The 24,327-nt window shown below is 53.8% G+C and overlaps 9 protein-coding genes and 1 non-coding gene across 10 annotated transcripts; 5 read left to right on the top strand and 5 right to left on the bottom strand.

Annotated features, from left to right (window-relative positions):
• Positions 1-181: 181 nt before the first annotated feature.
• POSPLADRAFT_1044969 (hypothetical protein) lies at positions 182-4,225 on the top strand (the record flags this gene model as incomplete). Its single annotated transcript, XM_024478646.1, has 13 exons — positions 182-242; positions 406-410; positions 463-1,338; positions 1,575-1,731; positions 1,787-2,120; positions 2,177-2,324; positions 2,380-2,400; positions 2,539-2,687; positions 2,736-3,285; positions 3,349-3,702; positions 3,791-3,806; positions 3,856-3,986; positions 4,052-4,225. The coding sequence occupies 13 exons, from the start codon at positions 182-184 to the stop codon at positions 4,223-4,225; spliced, it is 2,976 nt and encodes a 991-aa protein (XP_024342417.1).
• Positions 4,226-4,347: 122 nt separating this feature from the next.
• On the bottom strand, positions 4,348-6,172 carry POSPLADRAFT_1039167 (hypothetical protein). The gene is made up of 2 exons (XM_024477499.1): positions 4,711-6,172; positions 4,348-4,652 (listed from the first exon to the last, which is right to left on the bottom strand). The coding sequence occupies exon 1, from the start codon at positions 6,051-6,053 to the stop codon at positions 4,713-4,715; it is 1,341 nt and encodes a 446-aa protein (XP_024342416.1). The 5' UTR covers positions 6,054-6,172; the 3' UTR covers positions 4,348-4,652; positions 4,711-4,712.
• Positions 6,173-7,523: 1,351 nt separating this feature from the next.
• Positions 7,524-8,439, top strand: POSPLADRAFT_1044947 (hypothetical protein; the record flags this gene model as incomplete). The annotated part of the gene is made up of 4 exons (XM_024478640.1): positions 7,524-7,679; positions 7,701-7,921; positions 8,124-8,271; positions 8,347-8,439. 4 exons carry the CDS (start codon positions 7,524-7,526, stop codon positions 8,437-8,439), a joined length of 618 nt encoding a protein of 205 aa, XP_024342415.1.
• Positions 8,440-8,861: 422 nt separating this feature from the next.
• On the bottom strand, positions 8,862-10,469 carry POSPLADRAFT_1065316 (hypothetical protein). Its single transcript, XM_024481932.1, has 7 exons — positions 10,252-10,469; positions 10,061-10,189; positions 9,923-10,004; positions 9,600-9,855; positions 9,437-9,532; positions 9,237-9,385; positions 8,862-9,179 (listed from the first exon to the last, which is right to left on the bottom strand). The coding sequence occupies exons 1-7, from the start codon at positions 10,370-10,372 to the stop codon at positions 9,068-9,070; spliced, it is 945 nt and encodes a 314-aa protein (XP_024342414.1). The 5' UTR covers positions 10,373-10,469; the 3' UTR covers positions 8,862-9,067.
• Positions 10,470-10,731: 262 nt separating this feature from the next.
• POSPLADRAFT_1134573 (hypothetical protein) lies at positions 10,732-11,939 on the top strand (the record flags this gene model as incomplete). Its single annotated transcript, XM_024484493.1, has 2 exons — positions 10,732-11,530; positions 11,584-11,939. 2 exons carry the CDS (start codon positions 10,732-10,734, stop codon positions 11,937-11,939), a joined length of 1,155 nt encoding a protein of 384 aa, XP_024342413.1.
• A 490-nt stretch (positions 11,940-12,429) lies between these two features.
• On the top strand, positions 12,430-15,969 carry POSPLADRAFT_1073597 (hypothetical protein; the record flags this gene model as incomplete). The annotated part of the gene is made up of 12 exons (XM_024482626.1): positions 12,430-12,607; positions 12,665-12,751; positions 12,801-13,201; positions 13,263-13,455; positions 13,510-13,579; positions 13,638-13,716; positions 13,771-14,161; positions 14,226-14,471; positions 14,531-14,912; positions 14,967-15,267; positions 15,319-15,483; positions 15,541-15,969. 12 exons carry the CDS (start codon positions 12,430-12,432, stop codon positions 15,910-15,912), a joined length of 2,865 nt encoding a protein of 954 aa, XP_024342412.1. The 3' UTR covers positions 15,913-15,969.
• Positions 15,970-16,162: 193 nt separating this feature from the next.
• Positions 16,163-16,269, bottom strand: POSPLADRAFT_t41. Its single transcript has one exon. It is a non-coding gene; the product is annotated as a tRNA-Met (tRNA).
• Positions 16,270-16,767: 498 nt separating this feature from the next.
• On the top strand, positions 16,768-18,565 carry POSPLADRAFT_1134572 (hypothetical protein; the record flags this gene model as incomplete). The annotated part of the gene is made up of 10 exons (XM_024484492.1): positions 16,768-16,914; positions 16,975-17,058; positions 17,118-17,291; positions 17,349-17,524; positions 17,575-17,771; positions 17,826-17,916; positions 17,980-18,071; positions 18,134-18,228; positions 18,292-18,385; positions 18,441-18,565. 10 exons carry the CDS (start codon positions 16,768-16,770, stop codon positions 18,563-18,565), a joined length of 1,275 nt encoding a protein of 424 aa, XP_024342411.1.
• A 567-nt stretch (positions 18,566-19,132) lies between these two features.
• On the bottom strand, positions 19,133-20,360 carry POSPLADRAFT_1073596 (hypothetical protein; the record flags this gene model as incomplete). Its single annotated transcript, XM_024482625.1, has 3 exons — positions 19,133-19,466; positions 19,524-19,678; positions 19,740-20,360. The coding sequence occupies 3 exons, from the start codon at positions 20,358-20,360 to the stop codon at positions 19,403-19,405; spliced, it is 840 nt and encodes a 279-aa protein (XP_024342410.1). The 3' UTR covers positions 19,133-19,402.
• A 442-nt stretch (positions 20,361-20,802) lies between these two features.
• Positions 20,803-22,289, bottom strand: POSPLADRAFT_1073595 (hypothetical protein; the record flags this gene model as incomplete). The annotated part of the gene is made up of 10 exons (XM_024482624.1): positions 22,213-22,289; positions 22,117-22,136; positions 22,044-22,053; positions 21,734-21,991; positions 21,652-21,680; positions 21,530-21,603; positions 21,160-21,476; positions 21,017-21,103; positions 20,880-20,961; positions 20,803-20,819 (listed from the first exon to the last, which is right to left on the bottom strand). Exons 1-10 carry the CDS (start codon positions 22,264-22,266, stop codon positions 20,803-20,805), a joined length of 948 nt encoding a protein of 315 aa, XP_024342409.1. The 5' UTR covers positions 22,267-22,289.
• Positions 22,290-24,327: the final 2,038 nt, after the last annotated feature.

Raw genomic sequence — 24,327 nt, 5'->3', positions numbered from 1 at the left:
CCGCTGGGATTCTATTTATTAGATTACACTCGACAAATATTACTTGTTCCCACAACCATTCTCATGATAATTGGCACCAGTTTCCTAGACTCAATGGCGTGCAGTCGGTGGTGGATCCGGAAGACGAACCTCTCGTGCGGCTCCTCGACTTCCTCATACGGCAACGATTCCTCGCTGCTACATGTCAAGCATCAGAACCGGGATACTCCTTAACAGTCAGGATATACCTCTTTCCATGGGACGTTTCCACCGACCTAGGCAGCCTGCTTGCACGAGACGCATCTGTGCGCGTGAAAGCTGGGCAGTATTTACGAGTCCTGTTGCCGCAAATAAGACAAGACACACATATTTGGCAAGGTGCCTCTTCCCCGGATTGTACGGCAACACGGTATCTTCTCAATGTAGACTTTGTACGTCGCATTCCTCCATTTCAGCTTGATCACAATTTCAATCGTTAAGTAGGACAATCGGACAATGTCAGAAATCTACAGTGACCTCCCGTCTCCAAAATGCTCAGAGGGGTACACTATTTACCACATCCAAGGAATGCGCAGCTCTCTTTATAACTATCAACAAGAATCTGTCTCAGCGATGCTTGCGAGAGAACTATCCCCAACGAGCGTCAATGATCCACTCTACATTTCCATAAAAGGGGTGGATGGCACAGCCTTCTACCTCCAGCCGTCAACAATGGAATTACGGCGGGAGTGTCCCCAGGTTATCCAAAGCCGTGGAGGTATCCTCTGCGAAGAGCTAGGTACGGGGAAGACTGTAATGATGCTTTCTCTTATCCTTGCAACACTTGACCAGCTCCCACAACCCGAGGAATCCATCTTCGACTTACACCCTATCATGACACCACTCTCTTTCCGGCACTTCTCAACTGCTGAATGCAATACTGCACGTGAACGACTTAGCCACGGATCCTTATCTCGACAGCGCAAGTCAATGTCTGAGAGGCGAGAAACTCTGCGTGTCCCCTCGCTTGTAGAGATCTTACTCCATCACTGCCGTGCATACCCAGAAAAGCTCGATCTTCATATGTACCAGGAGGATCTTGAGCAAAGGAACCTCTGGGAGCCTCTCCGACTGTGTACACCATTCTACCATCAATACGATCTAGCAATGCCCGAACTTGTCCACACTAGGCGCAACTACACCGACCCCGGACCAAGAAAAATGTATCTCAGCAGCGCGACAATTGTCGTTGTACCAGTTAATCTATTTCAGCAGTGGAGAAATGAGATCATGAAACACTGCTATGATACATTGCGCGTGCTGGAGATCAAAACCGACACCGTATTTCCAAGAGCGGTGGACTTGGCCAGTGACTACGATGTAGGCCATTCATCGGTATCTTGAATCAAGCTATCTAGCTCATGTTATGTTAGATTATCCTGATGGCATACGACCGTACGTACTGTGACTAATCTGTCAATTGAATACGGCTTACAGAATGCTTAATAGGCTTCTCTAGAGAAGCAACAAAGAACAAAGTCTCTGAGCTGTATTCATGGAGGCTATGTTCCTGCCCCTGCTACCCAGGAACCCGTGTCCCCGCATGTACTTGTAAGACAGGAAGCACCAACGTGACACCCTTGCTACAAGTCCGATGGAAACGGCTCGTCATTGACGAGGGCCATATCTCCGCTTCGATCGTCACGAATCTCACACCATTCGCGAAGATGCTGAGTGTTGAGCGGAAATGGATTATAACTGGTACACCAACGAGTTGAGTTAGAGTTTCCTCAAGACCTGGGGTGACCTATGCTGACACTCGATACAGCGAACCTCCTTGGCTTGCAATTTGGCACTAGTAGCGAGGTTCAATATCCCGGGCCACCTCGAACAGAAGGGTCGCCCGCAAGCGACTACATCGGCAGCGCTGAGGCCATTGAGCTCAACGCTGTCGCGCGAAAGTGGACGCCCGATGACCGCGAAGATCTCCGCAAGCTGTCCAATATGATTATTCACTTCCTTGAGGTGCCGCAGTTCGCTACGGGTACCAAGACGGCATTCGACGAGGCCGTTATACAACCATTGATGGGGGATCCAAGACCTCGACCGGGTGCGATCGAGGTACTCGAGCAGGTGATGAGTTCTGTGATGATCCGCCATCGGTACGCTTTCCCCGTGATGGGACGCCACTCAAACTGACGAAGCACTTCCTTGACAGGATTGCTGACGTCGAGGAGGACGTGTTGTTACCGTTGATGCATCAGGAGACCATCCTGCTGGATCTCGACCAATATGCAGTCAAGTCGTACAACGCGTTGCAAGCGAGTATTGTCATCAACGCGGTGGATTCTGAGCGTACTGATCAGGTAAGCTCACATCATCTCTTCAGCGAGGCAAGGGTGACCACTGACCCTTATGTAGGATTATCTGTTCCACCCCAGCGTAGGTTGCAGTACATGGCTTCCCGGCTGCCGAAACTGATGTGATAGTACAGAACGCGGCCGCTCTGCAGCGACTCGTGCTCAATATGTCGCAGTGGGTCTACATCGCCTTAATATAATCACTTGCTCGCTAATCCAGCTTAGGGTCATGTTCTGGCATGTGGATGACGAGAAGCGCTACAATGTCGACGAAATGGTGAAAAGCTCGAACGAGTTCCTGCAAAATGCCCGCCGCAGGAATGTTTCCCCACAGGATCTATTGCTCCTGGAACAAGCCATTGCACATGTGTATGTCCTTGATTGCTCTATCTCCTCGTGAGGCTCATATTGCTACAGGAAATCCGCTGGGAATGACCTACTGTGGAGAGCAATGCAGAGCAATGCTTTTGTCTTTCATCGTATTCACGATGTGTCATCTGGTGTCTACGAGGCCTGGTCCCCACTGCCTATCAGAGTGTCGCATGGTTGCGTCCATGTCTTGACCAGCGAGCGCCTGATCAAACTGCGTTCATTCGTGATGCAACACCCACTCGCGAGCATCTCTCAAATTACTGCTGCTGGACTCGACTTTGAAAGGGAAGCGGAACTGCGGCGCTATGAACGGGAACGAACACGACGAGACGCAAGAGGGCAGTCTAACACATTTCGCAAGGAACGCGAGGTCGCGAGACAGATCGTGGCGCCCGAAAAGCGCGAAGAGGTGCAGCGAGAGTTCGTTGCCGCGCAGAAGCGACTGCTGGCGCATTTCCAGGACGAGGAGCAGGAGCCGTTCGCTGAAGTACATCCACAGCCAGTGACACCCTCGTGGCTCCTTTCGCAGTCACCGCTAGCTGGGATCCGTATGGGGAATTCGACGTCTTCGAAGCTGGACTTCATCCTTAATGAGGTGAGCATTACATGCAGGCGTGGTCTCCCGACACTCACCGTTTATCTCATGGCATTGTCGTAGGTTCTGCAACACTCGCCTACCGAAAAGTTCCTCATCTTCTCGAGTTCTCCTCTCACGCTAGGGTTCGTCGCCGAAGGCCTTGAGCTCGTTCAAGTCAAATTCATCCAATACACCACCGCGGTTAAACCGAAATTGCGCGAGCAGCTCGTGACGACGTTCGAGACGTCTGACTTATACCGCGTCTTCCTGATGGAGTTGAAGCACGGAGCGCGTGGCTTGTATGTCTTTGCCTTGATTTGCAGCTCGCAGACCGCTGACTTGATCCGACTCGACACTAGGAACCTCGTCTCGGCTTCACGAGTCATCTTCTGTGAGCCAGTTTGGCAAGCAGACGTCGAGATCCAAGCGATTAAGGTCAGTATGATTGTTACCACTCTCCTGCCCTCACTTAGTCAACGTTGACCGTCATTGACTCGGCCAGCGTGTGCATCGTATCGGCCAGACGCGCCCTGTCACAGGTAGACCCCATCGCTACTTCGTCAAATGCCCACTGACCACGTCATCCAGTGCAAACACTCGCGATCCGCTCAACCTGGGAAGAGATGGTTGTGTCTCGCCGCGAGGCACTAAAGAGCAAGGGCAAAAGTATCAAACAGACGCGGCTCACAGACGATCGAAGCATCCGCGACTTCATCGCGGTGAGTCGTTCCATGTGCATACATGCGGCGAAAAGTCTGATCGGTTTTGTGTTCGCTGCGCGCAGAATCCAACATTCCTGCAAGAGAACGCAGCGACGCGTCTCGAGTTCAGCCTTCCTCTTTTTCAGCTCAAGCAGAATCAGAATGAGGATAAGGAGCCAAATGATGCGTTGGCGATAGAAGTGCGAGAAGACTCACCCCTAAAGAAGAGACGCTTGGTGAGGTTTGCCGACGCGTGATAGGCGGCTCCAGAATCCCTCTCCCGGTCGCACGTCAATGGAGAACTTCAGCTCTCAGGCAACAGTCATGACCTAGTGTACATAACCTTTATTTAGTATGACTTGTTCTGTTCCGTACCCTTCCGTCACATCAACATCGACAAAGTTGCTAAAGTACTATATATACATCATCAGAACCAACGCAAGAATTACCGCCGCACTAAGGGTAACACCGGACAACAAAAAGGTTCGGGTCAACGTGGATATCGCAAGGTCAAGCAAGCTGCAGTTGAGGCCTTCTGCTAGCTGCACGGATGTGAAAAGAAGGCTAAGATACAACATGGGGCACGTTGCATGATCTAGCATAAGTTACAGTCGAAATGTCCCGAAGAGGCTCCTGCTGATGAACACAGACACAGGGAAGGAGCGGGAGTCCAGCACATATGTTCTGATTGAGCAAAGCCATATGATGAGCGACTGTGCGCACGACGAAGAATGCTACCCACAATTATCGGTATCCCGCGCCCTGCATTTGTGGTGCATACTGATTGCCACCAGCCTGGTTATTGCTATTGTTCTGCGCGCCCGTGTTGGGACTCATAAAAGCAAGCTGATCATCGCGCCGTTGATCAGCCGGCCGTCGGCGCTGCAAACATTCCTGAGGAACAACACCCTGTTCGCCGCGCAGGTTGGCACACAGTGCCCACCCGTCGTCGTACTCTGCCAGTACACGAACCATCTCACCGGCGTTGACCGCGAGCTCGTCTGCTAGGCTCGGTACGAACGCTGCGCGGACAAGTGCGAACGACACGCTTCCCTCGGAGGAAGTTGTTTGCCTGTGTGCAGGCCGCAAAGCCTCGGGATACGCACCAGGCGCAGGAACGGGTGCAGGTGCAACGGGAGGTGGTGTGTAGGAGTTGTAGGTCATTGGTGGCGGCGTTCTCTGATACGGGACGGGGGGCTGTGCATAGGCCATTGGAGGAGGGGAGGGGTTGTACATCTGTGGCTGCATCCTTTGACTCGGACGCGGACCGAGGGCCTGCGACGGGGGTATATACTGGCGCGCGGGCATCGGTGCCGGAGGCGACACCATGTCTCTGCGCACAGAAGCTGGATACACGCTGCTCGGGGCCCGGCTAATGGTCGGCGGAGACATGGACTCTGAAGGAGGCACGGCCTTCTCGAGAGTGACAGCGGACGGAGACGTACTAGGGAGCGCGGGCTCAAGCCATTGGTCAAGCCGCCGCTCCTTGCGACGAAGACAGCGCTTTCGTATGATAAAGATCAGAAGCAGGAGCACAAGGGCGCCGCCTCCGGCAGCAATGCCGATAATCGCGCCGGTTGAGAGGACCTTTGGCTTGGCAGAGGCTCCTGCGAGGGTGGACGACGACGAAGATGATGCGTTGGGTGCACTAGCACTCGAGGACGCAGACGTCGAAGTCAGGTGCGTAGATGAAAACGCAGTGCCAGTGGAAGTAGCTGAGGTAGTGGACGATGAACCGGACGACGTCGAGTGAGCGGAGGTAGATGTACTATCCGAGGATGAGGACTTCGTGGATGAGGTAGATTGACTTGATGAAGAAGTAGTCGTCGTCGTCGAGTGGTCCGAAGTGCTCGAGCTCTTTGCCGAAGTCGAAGTCGAAGTTGAAGAGTCTGTGGACTTTGAATCCGAGATAGTCACCTTCGTTGTGACAAGCTGGTCTGACACTATAGTGCTGCCATGGTCGACCTTGGTCTCCGTGCTCGTGAAGACAGATTCAGTCACGTCTGGGTCGTCCCTTTTGGCAGCGACGAGCTGGAAATGATTTAGATCCCGCGCGGCGGGTGACTGATGCGACCGACGACGCATTATTCCAGCAAAAGCGCAGTTAGGCTCAAGCACCACTGCACAGAGCTTGCTGCATGGGTAAAAGGGGGAGGGAAGATGAAAGTCGAAAGCAGGGCGCCCAGCGTGAGGCTGGTCGCGATGGAGGCAGTTGGTGAGAATCAAGCTCACTTGCCTTTTCCGGCAGTCAGTATCTCGCCACCGGTTTCAGATCAAATCTCGATCCTTGTGTACCACAGTAGGATCCCTCAATGCACGCGCCAGGACTATGAAGTTGCTGTCGATGCCCACTGTCAGATCCCATTCAAAGGTAGAACAACAACGTACCGTATTTTGTCGTCAAATATGTTCATCGAGCTATGATAATACGATCGAAGACCGAGTTCGTGGGGCTCGGATAAGCACCTCCGCAGGCATATAGTATTCAGCGTCATGAAATGAATAACAAAATAGGGAGACATGTGGTGCACAGCAGCTTGGGAATTAGCTCGTGGTCCTGCGTGACGCATCATGATATACATCTAGGTAGGCAGCGAGATCCAGTCGCAGCAGCTGCACTGTTTGTCATTTTCCGAAATAAATTACTAAGACCTGGAGAATGGTAGATAGGCCACATATCGCATGTCGATGTCCTGGAACTGAAAACAGTCTACTCTGAGTAGGCAGGCGGAGGCGGGTCCGCGGAATGTACGTTGTCCGCTGCAGCCTCGTCGGCCTTGCTCATAGGCACAGATGACGGACCGGGACGCGCTGCTCCAAGGTCTCGAGGCACAAATGGCCTGTTCGGCTCGGTAGGTGGCTCGGGCATGCGCATCGTAGAAGGTCCGGCAGAGGGCATCGCGCCAGGCGGCAGCCAGACAGGATACGCCGCGACCACAGGCCTCTTTGCGTGTGTGTGATGGAGGAAGCCCTTGGACGGAACCGGCGGCGGGGGCGAGCCGTCAGAAAGGCGGTTTGTCACATGCAAGACCGCGCGCCGTATGTCTCGTGGATCGTGTGGCGACGATGCTGCAGCAGCTCCTGGCGGTGGACGCGCTGCGTCTGCTCTCACCTGTGACCCCGCGTATGAGTGGGCCGACCCGCCGTGCAAGTCGTGCAGTGGCAACATAGGCGAAGGTATCGGCGTGCGTAGCATAGGCGCAGAGGCATCTCCGCGTGCGTCCAGGTGATGGTGGAACAGGGATCCTGAAGATGTCTCCGGACTGCGAGAACTCCCCCCTGGCCTCGGAGTTTGGCTTCCTGGAAAGCCGGCAGTGAACGGGTGCGCCTCGTTGTCGATGTCGAGAGGAGTCTTCTCGCGGAGTGGCTGTTTACGTAGGAGCTGTGGGAAACTGATATCCTCGTCATCCTCCTGGGCACGTCTCTTCTTTCGCCTACAAGAGAGGTTGTGAGACACAAACCGCAGGTATATAATCTGGGGCTCCTCACCAGAAGCAGGAGAATAAGAAAGCTAGGATAAACAACGCGGCGATCCCGCCCACAATTGCGCCCACGATGGCGGGCGTGCTTGAGTTCGACCCGCTGCCGCTGCTTGCGTTGCTGGCCCGGCCGCTGCCGGTACTCGTGTTCGCTGCTGCAAAAGCCGTGGAAACAACCGTGCTCCTCTCGGTCTCCGCCAGCTGCGTTGCGACGACCGACCCGCCGGGTAATGTAATGGATGAGGTTGCGTAGAACGTGCTGGTAAGGACAGTGGTGAAGGTGGTGACCTGCGACTGCGCAGTGCTTGCTGCAGGAGCGCTGGAGGATGACCCACCGCTAGTTTCGGCGACAGAGCTGGCAGATGGTGAAGATGTAGACCCAGTTCCGGAGGAAGGATTTGGCGATGAGGAGGCTGCCGCCACCGAGGAGCTGCTCTGTACAGGGGATGCCGTCGAAGAAGCGGAATCTTGGGAGTGAGAGCTAGAACTTTGGCATGTTGTCGCATAACGAGTCGTAGTAGGGACAGTCTGAGTGTAGGTCACGGTAACCTCAACTGCAACCTGGGCGGTGCTCTGACCACCACCTTTAAGTTTGAGTCTTTTCAACACAATCATCTCAACAGGCATCAGTGCAACGCTCACCAACATCGCTCACGACATTGCTGCATATGGGTAGAAGCCCACCCAGCGCCGACGTACACGATAAAGATGTCGTGGCGCTTGGCTTCAGAGACGTAACACTGTTGCTGAGCGATGTCGAGACGCTCTTGGAGGTGACCGTCGCAAACTCGGTCGCCGTTGGCGAGGAAATGCAGGACATGACGGTCAGAAAGTGGCACAAGCCTTGAGAACCCGTGGAGTGTTGTCCTTCATACTACATAACACTAAGCCATGCCTAGCTCCAACAACGAGGGGATCTGCCCAAGGCACGCTCTGTTGCGCGTGCTACACATATGCATGGAAACTACGTCCAGCGTGTTGTCATAAAGTAAGCTGCGGTTCATTAGCATAGAAGTTGGAGTAGTACCTAAATCGCACCTCACTAGGTACTCCTCGACCTCAGCTGGGTTCGACCTATTTGTCACTCCAAAAAAGCTTATTGGAGATTAGGCCAAACTATGATAACTTGCTAGAGATAGGGCACGGGACAACAGTCTTCGGACCGCATGTCTCCAGCATGTTATTCATATCCGATGAACTCGATGGTGGTATATATAAATAGAAGCGGACGGGGCACGTACAGGGCATTACGGCTTAATTCACTTTCTAATGACCGAGAGCATTGCGGATCCTAGTCTGACAACTCGCAGATCAGCTGACAGCTCGATCGGCAGCTTCAGTGCCATGGCTCATTGACTGGCGAAATCTTGTCCCATGTCTTGATCTCGCATTGACGAAGGCGACGAAGCCCCTGCACACAAACAAAAAAGGGAGTATACTATTACGGGAAAGAGCGTAGGGGCACAACGGCAGCAAGTATCAACGGGGGTACATCCAACAACCAAAACCGCAAATGAGTGTTCAAACGCCGATAGCAAAACGGGTACGGGTCGGGCAAAGGGGTATCGTATCTCGCACACCGCTCGCAGAGACGGCCGCAGTAAGGAGCGGCACACGCACCTACTGCGCGTTCCGCGGGTTCGTCTGCTCCTTGAGCGCGAGCAGCTGTTTTGAACGGAAGGCCTCGTAGTGGATTTGTGCGGTCGTCTCGATGAGGTCCTGCAAGTGTGTCCTGTGGCAAAAGCGCGGTAAGAAGACCAAACTCCAGTAGCACGAAAAGTCAACTGACCGCGTGAGGAAGTTGCGCAGGTAGACAAACTCGCAGTGCTTCTCGTCTTCGACGTTGACAACACCCCAGCGGTTCTTGCGTCCGCGCACAGCCTTGCCGTCGATGATCACATTGCGCTCGGAGCCAACGACTGCGAAGGGAATCATGTTCTGGAGGGGATTTAAGTACGCGTCACGAATGGTAAGGAGGCGTAGACTTACCCGAATGCTCTCATTGAGTTCGATTTCCTCCTCGTCGTTCTCATCCGTGTCGAAGGGATAGAGGCGGATGTTGTGGTACTGCAATTCAGCCCGAATCTGCAAAGTCGGCCAGGATCAGCCTCTGGATACAAGGTGAAGTACAAAGGTGACTGTGAATACCCGCCTTTTGCTTGAAGGCGTCCCTCTCCTCCAAAGTCAAGCTGTCGGCCTTGGCAATGACGGGCACCACATTGACAACCTCACTGAGCTTCTTCATCACAATGATGTCGATTGGGCGAAGAGAGTGACCAGTCGGGTTAATGAAGAACAGGCAGCAGTGAATGCGCGTGTCCTGGATATGGCGGTCGCGCATAGCCGTGAGCTCCTTGCGGAGGTATGCGCTGTGCTGGTCTTTGATGTACTTGACAATGGGGTCCCAGCTGTGTATTGCTACGTTGAGTTCACCGCAGCCGCATGAAGGGCATGCTGCTAATTCGCGCTACCCACCAGTTCTCATTGTTGATCTGGTCGCCATATCCAGGTGTGTCAACGATGTTCAAGCGGAGTCTCACGCCGTTTTCAGTGATCACTTCAAGAACGGTCAGCTCATTCTCCGAGCGTGAGGAGGCATGCAATGCGACTTACCATGGGACACGGGGTGAATCTCAGTCGTCTGTCTGACGGGCTCATCTGCCTCCTTCCGCCCCTTCGAATCAATCAAGTGCGACGCGAAAATGGTATTGATAAGAGTCGACTTTCCAAGCCCGGTCTGACCTACATGTCATGAATTTGTAGTGAGTACGGTGCGCTGCAGCTTGCGAATCGTGTTGACGCACCAACGACGATGACATTGAACTGGAAACCGCGCTTCAAGAGCTTGTGCTCAATCTGCTGCGTGATGGTGTCGAAACCGACGTACGCATTGGCGCGAATCTCCTCGACGGTAGCAGCGGCCATAGTTGAAGGATGAACGAAAGACGGCAGAAGGGAGGAACAGAGGACGAGGAGGACTGGGTGAGAGCACTTCCCAGATTTGCCAGGTCGACAACGCGCTGTATTGGTAGCCACGTGGGAGGCCTTTCAATGCCCGCTGTTCGCGCTCAGTCGCCCCCGCCTCGGCCTCCCATGGCACTAGAGCGGCAATATATATCCGCCCCTCCCGCGCAATATTTCCCTTGCCTCCGACCATCGTTGTCTGCTGGACGAGGTACGCTGCATCCCCTGGACCTCGCTTGGAATACTCATCATCAGACGTGGCAGACGGCGAGTCTCTCAGATAGGAGGTCGCTGCAGACACGAGCCTGCAAATCACTGGCATGTTCCCTGAATTCCCCCAGGAGCTTGTCGACGAGGTCATCGACCACCTCTGGGACGATGTCACAGCGTTGCGGGCGTGCAGCCTCTCATGCAGCACATGGTTGCCCACTAGCCGAACCCACCTCTTCCGCCAGGTCGACCTGAGAGACGCCGCAGCGTGCGCCCGTTTCACAAAATTGCTGGAGGCATCTCCAGTGCTCGTGCAGTACATCCGCAAGCTGAGTATTGATGCACACCATTTCTCCTATGACCTGAGCTCGCTGCGCAATGGCGACTCCACTTGGTTGCCTCTGGTCCCGCCACTTCTGGGCGCACTTCCGCGAGTGACAGAACTGGAGATGACGAGTCTCAACTGGCGCACCCTGCAACTCGACCCTAAACACACCGAACTGTTCTACAGCATGCTCGGTAATGTCAAAAGGCTTGCACTTGTTAACGTGCACTTCGAATCGTCTTCGGACGTTCTCAACATACTGTCCGCCGCAAAGCTTGTCACAGAACTCCACCTCGACCGCATTTACTGGAACTGCTGGTCGTGGCCAATGCCCGACGTCCTCTCAGAGACAGAAGAGATGACACATTGCGGATATCTGCAGCGTATTGTCCTTCGGTCGGGCTCACCACCAAACGCTATCACGGACTGGCTTCTCGCCACGGGCTCTATGCTCGACTTGCGAGAGGTCCAGGTTCATTGGCGCGAGCGGGACAGCACCAAGGCTCTGGGTGCCTTGGTTCGTGCATCGGGGCCGCGCCTTGAGCGGCTGTATCTCGAGCTGACGAACGGCGTTGCGACGCAAGGTGAGTATATGTTTCCCATCATCTATCTTACTCTGACGGTGTCCGTTCCACAGCCGCCGCAAACGGTGATCTCGACCTCGCGCACTTGACGGGTCTTCGCGCCGTCTACTTCGATGGGCTCGTCCTGCCGGACTGTTGTGAATGGATTACCTCCATGACAGCACAACTGCATTCGGATCGGCTGGAGATGATTGAGGTGTCGCTCCTTGCACGGTGGCAGGATGACTTACGTGCAATCGACTGGGTGCAGCTGGACAAGACGCTCGCCCATGAACGTTTCGCTTGCGTGACATTGATTTTCAAAGTCAACCTAGCGATTTACAACGCAAACAACCAGGACGATGCAGGGGACATCGTACGGAGTGCGCTGCCTGGTTTCCGGGGAACATTAGTCGTCAAATATACCTGATCTATGATATGGTGATTTAGAGGTCGCGCTTACTGTAATTTGTTTTAGATCCTTATTCGTCCGTGCTATGCTTACTTTAGGTCTAATTGGCTGGTTTGTTGTGGTAATAGGGGTAGATGGTCGTCTTTGTCGGTATCAATGCAGCACCTTTAAAACATTGCCTGCGGGAGACAAATCTTTCTATGAGCGTACCTGTATCAATCACTGCTGACACATATTCACTTTATAATGGTTCAATACAATTTCTATCCCTTCTCGCTCGCCGCCGGTACCCACTGAGTGTGCAGGCCCGAGATCGCGTGTCGCGTGATCGCGTCAAGCGAGCGCTTGAGAGACGAGAGCCTCCTGTCTCGATCCTCGACTGCGGGAGGAAATCTGACTTGAATCCCTAGCTTGCAACTGAATATCTACACGACATACGACAACGGGTCTCAAAGGAGCTGGCTTTCTTTGAGACTGTACACTGCTCGAATATTTCTTGGGTCACAACATGGTGTGCGTGTCACCTCCTGCGAACGCAGCGGAGAAGCTCGTGTTTGGATATGTACGACATAGTCTATCTACAGCAGACGAAAGGGAGGGAGAACCAAACATGTCGAGCGAGGAGGATGATATAACTATTGGCGAGAAAGAATGGGGAGAATCTATGTACGTCACTCTGTTTGAAGGTATGTATACTATTACCTGTATGCTCGGCCTCGGATTCATCAATACTCTATACCTAGAAATGCTACAAGAAGTCTTTACGCATGAAGGGTATTTATTTTGCGCAGAAGAGATCAAATGCCTGATGGACTACAACACACTATCATGTATGTACCCCTGTTCGACGTACCATGGTAGAGCTCATCTCGAAATCAGACGGGGGACGCTACCTTCTTATACGCCTGTGCCTGCGCAAAGCAGATACCTGGTTCCGGCTAAATAAGTTGAAATATGAGAGGGAGCTTGGAGACAAGATCAAGAGTGCCATACATGAGCTCTGCGGTTTGCACAATCCCTCCCCTAAGGAGATCAAGATCAAGGTCGAGGAACCAGAGGTTATTGACCTGGTGGATGAACGCGAGCGCCCTCAGGCTGGCCCTTCGAGGTTGCCTAAGCAGGAGCCGCAACCATGCAAATTGGAAGGACCAGATTACTCTACGTTCGCTTTGGATGAGTCACATGCAGATCTGCGGGAGCTACTGGAATGCCTCGGCCTGGATGAGCTCAAGAATATTGCAAAACAGATGAAGCTAAAGACGAGTGGGCACCATGGACGCGTGAGGGCAACTACTCGTACCACGAAATGCACTACTCTTATGCGTATATTGTACATTTCAGAGAGATGAGTTGATGAATGCACTTTTGGCCTCAACGTCAGCACAGCGTACACTTCCTTTCGCGTCTCCGATACCAGCCAAAGGCAAAGGGAAAGGAAGAGCAGACAGGCTTATTCAGACAACTCTGTCGTTTGGCATAGAAGGACGCAGGACACAAGCTGACAGGCTGCGAGAAATTGTCATCAAACACCTGGGTAAATTTCTCGCGCAATGCTTGTGAACGCTGGTACTGATCCTAGGGATATCAGGTAAATGTGTCAAACTTAAGGAGGATGTTGTGAAGTTGGTTCGTCGGGTCAACCTGGTTTACTTGCGCAGGTTCGCTTTTTATTTCGTGTGGGTGTTGCATCGTGACTAACACTCTCGATTTATGCAGTACACAGTCCACGCCGTCCATTCTGACCCCCTCTATCCTCTCTCGCGCAAAGAAGAGGTCATATGCGGAGTATAATCATGTGCGTACAAAGGACATATGGCCGTCACGCTGTGCACTACTTGAATACGAAAAGGCCTTGGAGATCGAAGCGGAAGTGGATGCTCTCCTCGAGGGACCTGGGTTAGTCACGGGCGCGCGTGCGCGTTCTACAGCGAGCAAGACACCAGGGCCGCTGATGCAGAGATTTAAGACACCCATTACACCGAGGAAAGACCTCGATATTCACGCAAGTGTTTCCCCTAGAAGTACCAGGAGTAGAGTCAAGTCGAGTCACTTGGACGAACTGGACGATTCGCGTAGCCTGTTCAACGAGTCATCAGTCGATACTAGCGCGGACACTCCTCGCAGACAAGCTGCTTGGGCTGTAAGGTGCATTCTTGACGACGTCTATCCTCGCTGGCAGGACATGGTGAGCACGAAAGGTGAATGCGACCGGCCACAGTCTCTTATACGCTTCGAGAGCGGTGCGTACCAAGTCTTTCGTCGCTGTCCAGAGCACGTGTACGCGTACTCACAATCGCCTCACAGGACACATCTTGACAAGGGTCGTGTGCAAGGGTACATATGCCTTGGGCACGCTCAAGGAGCACGAGAGGGAGCTTGGAGTTCTAGAGGCCCTTCTCGCTCAACGGAGATGGCGTCGAGGTCGGCGAGGAAGATGGCACGAACGCCGTGCTCTGATCCTGATGACTCATATGGGGAAGAGCGACAGGATATATCGCCTTGCCATGGATGCCGTCACGGAGGCGCTCATGGATGAAGATACGCACATCGGTGCGCTTGCATTGAAAAACTCGCCTGTGATGTTCTCTAATGCCTGCATGATTTCACAGTGTTTCGTCCAAAGCTTGAACGACGGCTCACTACCCTGGAGAAGCGCCTGAGCGTGCCCGAGAATGATCGGCATATATGTCAAGGCAAACTCGACAAGCCGGACGAGGTTTCGATATCCGGTGTTCGTGTCCGCCATAGCGCAACAAGCCTAGTACTCGACCGCACGTGTCGCGTGAACAATCCGCCAGTGTTGGTCAAGGACGAAAAGCCTGGCCTTACTCAGCTTGCGCTTCCGTGGCTGAGTCAGAAGCCCGACGTTAGGGAGCCTGAAACTACAATGGCGAAGGCGACAGGGAAATCCATTTGGCGTGGACGGGAAAACGAGGAGGTCAATGTGGAGACTCTGGCCTTGCAGCACTACGAGGAGCAAGGTTACAAAGGGTACGCGTGTTCCTCATTGGTGTCGGTCATCCATTGACAAGCATCTATCTTCAGTTTTCATTGCGAGGGGCGTATCGTTAGCACGCTCTTCGGCCTCCTTTTCTGGGATGTCATTTTCGCCTCTGTGCCTGGTGCATTCGAGACGCCGTACCAAGCTGCACCTCTCGACATCGCTGAGGACACTTTTTACCACTCCCGAAAAGAAGTCGCCGATCGCTTACTTGTGAGGTTGCGTGAAGGTGCCGCTGAGGAAATCTTGGAACGTGTACACAATGAGCACGCCGAGAAGAAGACATGGTGTGTAGGTGTGCGCTGGGAGATGTTCGAGAAGCAGGATCTTTTGGACATCGTGAAGGTGAGTCCTGCTCTCTGCTCATACATGCACCCGGATTGATAGTGTTGACAGTGTCTTGGCGGGCCAGCACTCGAAGTTATTTGCAGGCTGTTATGCGAAGACTACGCAGGTCGAGTCGGCGGTGTCCCTGATCTGATCATCTGGAATGTTGAGGCGAAGGAATGCAAATTTGTCGAAGTCAAGGGTCCTGGTGACAAGCTGCAGGAGAACCAGAAGGTGAGTTTTCTGAGAATATTGAACTGACATAAGGATATGAGCTGACTACATGCACAGGTGTGGATTGATGTACTTTTACAGGCCGGTATACCCGTAGAAGTATGCCATGTTTTCGAAGAAGAGGAACAGGATCCACTATCGCGCAAACGAAAGGCCAAGACGAAGACCAATGCGAAGTCACGCAAGCGACCACGTCGGTTATCCAGCCCTGCGGACGAACGTCCCATTGTCGAGTCCGAGGGTGAAGAAGAGATAGATTACTCTCAGCTAGACAAACACGACGACGACGACGACAAAGAGTCAAGTTTGCCTCCCGTTACGCCTGAGCGACGTCCTCCACGCAAGCTCATGGAAGTCATCATCACGTCATCTCCAAGTACATCCGGGTCACCCACCAAGAAAAGGCGTATCATGTCTCCCGAAATCTAGTTTCTTGCTTTGTACGGTTTCTTGCTCTTATCTTTATTGCATGCTTTGATATTGCTCCTTTGCCTTGCGTACATTGGAATGCTGCTATTGTCACGGGTTGCAGGTAGCTCTAGAAACTTTGGTCAATCTCTCACACTTGTGTTTATTAGAACGAAACAATCTGCCGCAAGTGACCAGGGAGTCCGCGGTAATGCTGAGAGTGCTAATAATGCTGGAACACGTATGTGCAAAGCTGCGTAAGAAAAATCAATGCTCGGGATGAGGATCGAACTCATGACCTCAGGATTACGGGTTTCGGAATTAACCCTCATACGCAACATATGAGACCTGCGCTCTAACCAACTGAGCCACCCAAGCCTGACCACTAGAGCTCCACGAATTGTATATGATGCTCTCTTATGACATACATCCGCCCAAGTCGTCCGTCTGAGAAGCATGAGCTGTTCTGTGGCACAAAGTTCGGACCCACATCGCTACGGTCTTCCCAGGAAATTGATACACTCTTTGAGACTGGCTAGTTGAACTACCGGTCCGAATAGACCTACCTCCAATACTACCATCACCGTCGTGACTGACGTTCGCATTTGGAGCCATTGCGTTGTCGCGAGTAATAGCAAGCAGCCTCCTGCCGACAAACGACCGTTACACATCCTGTGCGCGCGGCAGGCGGGCCATCATGCATCAACGGCGAGATAAATCACGGCAAGCTTGCCTCCGGTCGCTTTGTCGAGTACCTTTTACTCTTTTATTCGGTACAGCCGCAGCTAGTGCACGTGTCTGCGCTGCGGTACTGTGATATAATTCTCGGTCGGTCATGCCAAGCTCTTCGCAACCCCGCATTCCCCACACGCCAAAATGAACTTGCCGTGGGCTTGCCTGCGCTCCTCCATCCGCACACTGACGCGCCCTCGACGTGCTGCGCCGGGCACGCTTCAGATACAAAGCAGGAATGTGTCGCATTACAACGTGGATGTTGCAGGTCTGACGGCGGAACAAGCCGAGGTGTGTCGAACCTCAGGGGTCCAGTGGCGGTCTGTGGATGTGGACTAATATTCTGCTCAGTTCAGGGATGCAGTGGCAGAGTTTGCACAGCGCGAGGTTGCCCCGCGGGCTGCTGAAATCGACAGGAGTAATAATTTCCCGTCTGTGAGTGCCTCACTTGCCTGTCTCAAGTCCAGATATTACAATTCTGTCGTGGCATGTAGGATCTCTGGGAGAAGCTGGGCTCTATGGGTCTGCTTGGGATCACGGTGTCGCCCCAGTATGGCGGTCTCTCTCTAGGCTACTTCAACCACACGCTCGCGATGGAGGAGCTCTCACGGGCGTCGGGGTCGGTAGCCTTGTCGTACGGCGCACATTCGAACCTTTGCGTGAATCAGGTTGGTCCGTCATAGCCATAGCCCCGCGTTGTTGGGTTACTATATGCTACACGCTAGATTCACCGATGGGGCACCGACGCGCAGAAGGAGAAGTACCTCCCCGACCTCATCGCAGGGAAGAAAGTCGGCAGCCTCGCGATGAGCGAGCCTGGGAGCGGGAGCGACGTGGTCAGCATGAAGCTGCGCGCTGAGAAGGTCGATGGCGGATACAAGTTGAACGGGAATAAGTTCTGGTGCGTGCGCCGCGTGCTCTCCTCCCACTCCCTCTAATGCGGACTTGCAGGATCACGAATGGGCCCACCGCGTCAACGCTCGTGGTCTACGCAAAGACGTCGCCGGACAAGGGCTCGCGCGGGATTACCGCGTTCATCATCGAGAGCGGCTTCGCGGGGTTCTCGACGCACCAGAAGCTGGACAAGCTGGGCATGCGCGGGAGCGACACGTGCGAGCTCGTCTTTGAGGACTGCTTTGTGCCCGAGGGTACATACTGTCTCACAATATCTGCCGGCCTCTGACCGCACAGCATTTCTGCAGAAAGTGTGCTCGGCCCTGTCGACGGTGGCGCGAAGGTGCTCATGTCCGGGCTGGACCTGGAGCGATTGGTCCTCAGTGGCGGCCCGCTCGGGTGCGTGTTCTTTCCACCGTACGTGTACAACGCGTAAGCTGACTGACGTCTTGGGACTTCCAGTCTGATGCAAGCGGCATTTGACTACGCGGTGGAGTATGTCCACGAGCGCAAGCAGTTTGGCCAGCCAGTGGGGACGTTCCAGCTGATGCAAGGTACGCATTCTTCTGGTGCACATACTGATGCACGTCGCTGCACGCACACTCACGCTTCCTAGCCAAAATCGCGGACATGTACACAAAGCTCAACGCGTCGCGGTCATATGTGTACGCCGTTGCCAAGGCGTGCGACGCAGGGAAGGTCAGCCGGCGGGTATGTAGACATGGTGTCCGCCTCGTTTGGTCATGCTGATACGATCGTGTCCATGGGTTATAGGACTGTGCGGGTGCGATCCTTTATTCGTCTGACCGCGCTGTCGAGGTCACCATCGACGCGATGCAATGTCTAGGTGGCAATGGGTATACTAATGGTGCGTGTCGACGGTCCGTTACGATATGGTCCATATGTTGACGCTGGCGGTGTAGAGTACCCCATTGGCCGGTTCCTGCGGGACGCGCGCTTGTATTGCGTCGGTGCGGGAACGCAGGAGATCCGGCGGATGCTCATTGGGCGCGAGTTTAACGATGAGTTCAAGCGCCGTTCTTCTTGAGTCGTGGCCCAGTCAACCATGGGAGGTCCCAGGGGTTACATACTCACACATCCCGGACAGTAGTACTAGCAGTGTAATAGTAAGCATGTCATCAAATTCGGAATTGAATATTGTATGGTGCATACCTGTACGAGTATTGGCCTATACAGTCAATCTTCGGGTAGATTTTGAATGATCTAGTACGAGATTCGCTGTGCGATAGGCTGGTGAGCGGCTCTACCGACATGACGCAGATAACTGGCTGCATCTATTATGGGGATTCACAGTATAGTCAGCGAGTTCCGCGACATCGTACAACCCATGAACCATGCAACAAATCCATGACATTGGCTCTGGCCACCAGTGTTAGCGAGAGATGGGCGGAAGTGGGGGGAGACGCGATCACGTGAACACATCTTGAGACGCGCCCTGACGTATCGCGTCGCTCAGTGCTCATCACGCAGGCGACCGACTGAAGCACAGTGGGCAAATGGTGTTTGTTGACACGAATACATCGAACTGCTGATAAAGGAGCTATGAAGTAAGACTCTAGATGGAGGAAGGTGAAAACAACAGCTAGCGCGGGGTGTGAAAAGCTACAGAGACCGGAGGGGTATATGTTCGAGCTTGGGTGCAGCGGGGGTATCAAGGGTATAAACCGGCTGTAGCAGAGTATGCAGTGAAATGGGTATATGCGCTAGCAAAGAAATTCAACAGAGCGAAGATGATGGGCTGAAAAGCAGGGCGACAACGAGAACAGCGGTGACGACGTGCAATGCGAGAGCAGGATAGATCAGCACTTAAATAGATAAAAATAATGTTAGTGTAGCCAAATGGACGGTCGCGGCGATGATATTCTTAATCATGGCGGTTGGCGCAGCCGTGCTCATGGCGGAGCCTCGAGTCGCTTCTGCTATGGAAGCTGGAGAAACCCGATACTCAGGACGAGTCTCAAGTGTAGGGCCAGAAGAGCACTCACGAAGCACCGCAGCCGTAGCGGCACAGAAGCTTCTGGTGCTCCGAGAGCTGGACTCCCGCAGCTATCAATGCCGCCGTGTGTGCTCGGCTGCTGTCATGGCGGACGAGTGTTTTCCGGTCTGGTATGCGTTTGACGCCGCAGACCGGGCATGGCTCCTGAGAGTTCTCTGATAGTCAGGACCGACGCCCATCGAGAAGCGAGTGAAAACAGGGAGACCTTTTTCAGCGGCGCTTCAGCCTGAGAAGCCGCCACTGCATTAGGCGCCGCGGCGGGCTTTGGCGCCACTTTCTTCACGGCGGCCTTCTTCGCCGCTGCAGCGGGCTTCGGTGCCGCGTTCTTCGCCACTGTGACTGCCCGCTTTGTACTCTTCTTCTTTGCGGGCGTCGTCGAAGCGGTCTGCTCGACCGTCGTTTTCGTGGCGCGAGCCTTGCGATGGGGCTGCCTGCGGGTGGGCTGGGTGGGAGGTGGCGGCAGCGGGATTTGGTGCTGCGAGAGGGGTTGGAGGGAATGGTCCTGGGGCTCCATGACTGGGGTCCCTGGGACGGAGGGATAGGTGGGATAGGTCGGCACATACGTGATGGGCACGTCAATATCGAACCCGTAGTCCATCAGGAGCTGTGGATCAGCATCTTGAATAATCGTCGAGGGGCCACCAACGATGTCGTAGTTGTCGAACATCGGCATGGGGGGATACAAGCCTTGTTGTTGGTTGAAGTAGTCTCCATACGGGTTACCGATGGCCACAGGGTAGTCAGGTTCGTAGACATCTGGCACATAGACGTCTGGCGTCCAATGGTTGGTGGCGACGGTAGAGGGGGCGAATGCGAAAGAAGACATCGTAAGTGTCAAATTAGATTGTGTAGGGGAGGAGTCAAAGCGGTGGCGAAGTGGCGAACGAAGAGGGGGGGACGGGACAATATAAGAGAGAAAGGAGCACTATATATACCTCCAGACGTCCTCCGGTAGAACGGGGCAACGCCCACTAGAACCTCGTTGAACCCGATCGAACAACATAGGGTTTGCGTCCGCCTATTGTCGAGGTTCCTAGTTGCGCAGCGTGTTCCCCCAATTTGAGATTTGCCGTTTACCCGCACTAAGGGGTTGAAAGAGAGAGTGGGGTAAATGATCGGGGGTGCATGAATTTGCTGTATAGAACGCTTTGACGCGTCACCCTGTTCCTGAATAAAGCGGATCATGGAATGTAAGGAGGGTCAAAGCGTCCGCCACTCATGGATATTTTGATCGCATTGCTATGCTACAACATTTCCCGTTGCCCAGTTTACAAAAGCGTCTCACCTGGCATGGTGGGGTGTAATGAGAAACCAACTATGAGACTGAATACGAGAGGACACACACCGAGTGCAGAACGCGCCAGGGAACAGCCCACCGCCACCGTTTGGCGCACAGCCTCAACATCCGCCAACGACGGATTGACTTCCTGCAGCGACGGGCGCTAATTAGCCACTCATCCACGCCACTCGCTTACAACTTACCATGATGTCCAGGGCGACAAGACATCCCGTCTCGTAAATGGCCTCACAGATATAGTGACCTTCCCTGAACGTGAGCCCGCCTCTGACCTGTCCCCAAAACGAATACAGTCGTGTTCTATATCGCGAATGCCAATTTGACTTACAGGTGTTCCTGTCGATGGCGCGACCGACGGATCCAGTGCGTCTACATCGAAGCTCAAGTGGATCGGGCGATCACCCTTCGGATTCACATGGTCCAGCGCCATCTCGACCACTTTCCCGATGCCGTATTTGTCCACCTCGTGCATACTGAACGCGCGGATGCCATTCTCGCGCAGGATGCGCTTCTCGCCGGCATCGATGTCGCGCAGGCCTATGTACACCAGGCGCTCCGGACGCAGCGCGGGCTTCACCCAGCCAAACTCCGGGATCTTGGGGCCGATCCCGAGCAGGAAGGACACGGGCATGCCGTGCAGGTTGCCTGAGGCGCGTATTCGTTAGCCTATGGTTCGCCGTAGCAGGAGCGTGACAGACCAGAGTCCGTTGTCTCCGCAGTGTTGATGTCCGCGTGCGCGTCGACCCAAATGACACAGGCGTCTGGATACTGCCTGTGATGCTCGTCAGCCCCCGCGCTCGCATCTACGTGAGCAGCTTACTCTAGTGTCCCAGAGATCGTTCCCATGGCCTACTCACTGGTCGTTGGTCACAGGTCCCCAACCACGAGTACTGAGCACGTACCAGGGAGTGGTCGCCGCCGAGCGTGAGGGGCAGAACACCCTTCTTCGCGTGCCCACCGACGACCTGCGCGACGGCCTGGGAAACGCGCGAAACGAGACGCGGGTTCTTCAGTTTGCCAATGGGCGGGTCATTCTGAGTGTCGATCTCCTCGAATTGGTGGTGACCGTCGAATTGCACCTTCCAGCCGAGCTCTGCGAGCTGCTCCGGTAGCCCTGCCTGCACTAGGCGGATGGGACCATGATCGACGCCAAGCTTAGCCTGCGCGGAGACTCAGTGGGGTGGGTGAAGGCATAAGGGTGTCAGAACGCACCTGGCCGCCTCTACACGTTGTTTTGAGCGAGCAGGTGAGTGCAGCTTATCTCGGGCTCCAGGACAACCCTTACCGAAAGGGACAGCCTACGATCTAGACAAGGCACAAGGCCGACATCAATCTCCTTCCTTCCTGAGCAGAATCACGCGGGCGGTATCTTTTCGCTTACCGCGACGGTCTTGGGCTCCGGGAGGAAACGGGAGATAGAGGGCTGAGACGACATATCGACAAGAAGACTGCAGCGATTCAGAAACGCAACAAGGAAGAGAATTGCTGGAGGCTGTCCATCGATACCCATACTTTGCGAACCTAAGATCCGGACCGACGGATCTGTCATATCACGTGTACAGTATTCCTCGATCGCCTCCCCGCATTCGGGGGACACGCACACCCAATATCTTGAACATTGAGCGAGTTTATGTTCTAAACGTCTGCGTGTGTGTATCTGTTCGCTATTCTAGCTAGCGGCTTGTTGATCTCTATGCGACTGTGGTCCGTCATATAACTTGTATAGGGAAACGTCAGACGTATCGCAGGCACGACTGCCGACGCACGTACAAAACGACAAGAGGGGTTTCCGAACGGGATTACGTTCTAGTACGGAGGTTCCCAACTCCCCGTATGTGACTGACGCTGTATCGGTTCAACCGTGGAATTCATTCTAGGATTGGTGAAAATTTAAGGTTTAAGGTTTGACGTCGACGCAGTAAGGAAGCGTTGACGGCTTCGAGACAGACAGCCTTCTGGAGGTCCGCAAAGAAGTCTGCAGATCCTCGATGCCCTCGATCCTTGGGATTTCCTCGATCACTTTGATTGGCAGTATCGACAATCGGCCGTGAGGCATCTGAATCATGGCTTCGCGAAGTATCGACTTGTGAAATGCGAGAGGTCTTCTTACCTCTGGTTTCGTCGGCCATTTTCGCATGCAGCAACAATACTCAGCGCGTCTCCTTCTGGCACATACCCATGACTGTCTTGCCAGCGAGTCGCACTACGCGTCTGGATATGGATTCTCGCGTCGAGAGGTCAATGTCCTATACGTGCTCACATACCCGTTGACACGCGGGAGAGGATAGCACTGCTTAGGTCTGTCCTGATCCGTCATTGGGCGCCAGAAAGGGAGCGTAGCTGATCTAAACCTCAGGCATCCCTTTGTTCTTGAGACCCTCCCTAACAAGGAGGACACACCGCGGTTTGCTCTGTTGCAGCAGGAGAAGTACAAGTTGTATCGCTGACAATCGCTAGCCTGCTTTTTGACATGGACAGAGTAACGATGCATGTCGATATAATCTGGACGACACCTACGTCGTATTGAGGTTTATCTTGACAATGCATACGCCATCGTACGTACACCTGGGACGTGTTTGCCTGTCCTAGGATACCTCAAGGTATGGGAAATGCCCGTCGCATCTGCCAGGGTTGGGCGGTGGGGTCGCAGTTGAAGCAGCAGACACGCAGCCGTGGCTTTCCTTCCTGCGGTTAGAGACATATAAGACGCCAGAGACGAACCGAGATAGTACCCGACGCCGGCATTGTGGCGTCCAGTACATGTGCGGCCGGTGTTCAATACCCATCGGCTGATGCGCCGATCTTGAACACCATTTTGACCGGAGAAGATCTAGATCATATGGCAGCGCTCTACCGGTCGGTCAATTGTCAGGTGTCATGAAGGAATGTACCCAGGTGGTGGGCGTCGGGGAATACGATATCGGGAGATCTGTTTGACAGCGCATCGATCGTCGCTGACGATCATCGTGATCCCCGCCCTTTAGGAAGTTTGTAAGGCCCGGCCTGATAGATACGCATTGCGCTAACGAGGTGGCGTCGGAAAATTGTGCATGACAACGAAGCTGGTCCTGGTGAGAATGCGCACTTGACATATAGTTAGCAGTCAGCTCACACACATTCAAGTAGCAGGGTTTCCATCAGGCCGTGTCTATGACCTGTGACATTTAACCCGAGTGGCACGGTCGTGGACGGTATGTGGCAAGATTGACCTGACACACTTCGCTGAATGTAACCCGCTTGGAGGTGCATTCATGAAACGAAAAGCCACACACCGGACTCTCATCGAGACAAAAAAGAACTCTTGTGGTGACAAGGCCGTGTCGCGCGTGTCTTGAGCATGCCCATTCCCATGGGAATCATGACCAAGCGAAGAAGTGATAATCCACTCGTTTACTGCAGAATCCTGCCCGACTGCCAGCCTTGATCGCCCAGTTGAAAACCATGTACCTGCACAACTTGGGCATGTATCGCAGTGAGCTCTTCGGCAGCCCTGTTT

This window comes from Postia placenta, assembly GCF_002117355.1.
Source record: "Postia placenta MAD-698-R-SB12 unplaced genomic scaffold POSPLAscaffold_3, whole genome shotgun sequence".
In the NCBI taxonomy this organism is placed as follows: Eukaryota; Fungi; Basidiomycota; class Agaricomycetes; order Polyporales; family Adustoporiaceae; genus Rhodonia; species Rhodonia placenta.
The sequence above is the reverse complement of the archived record's forward strand: the minus strand, read 5'-3'. Positions and strand labels throughout refer to the sequence as shown.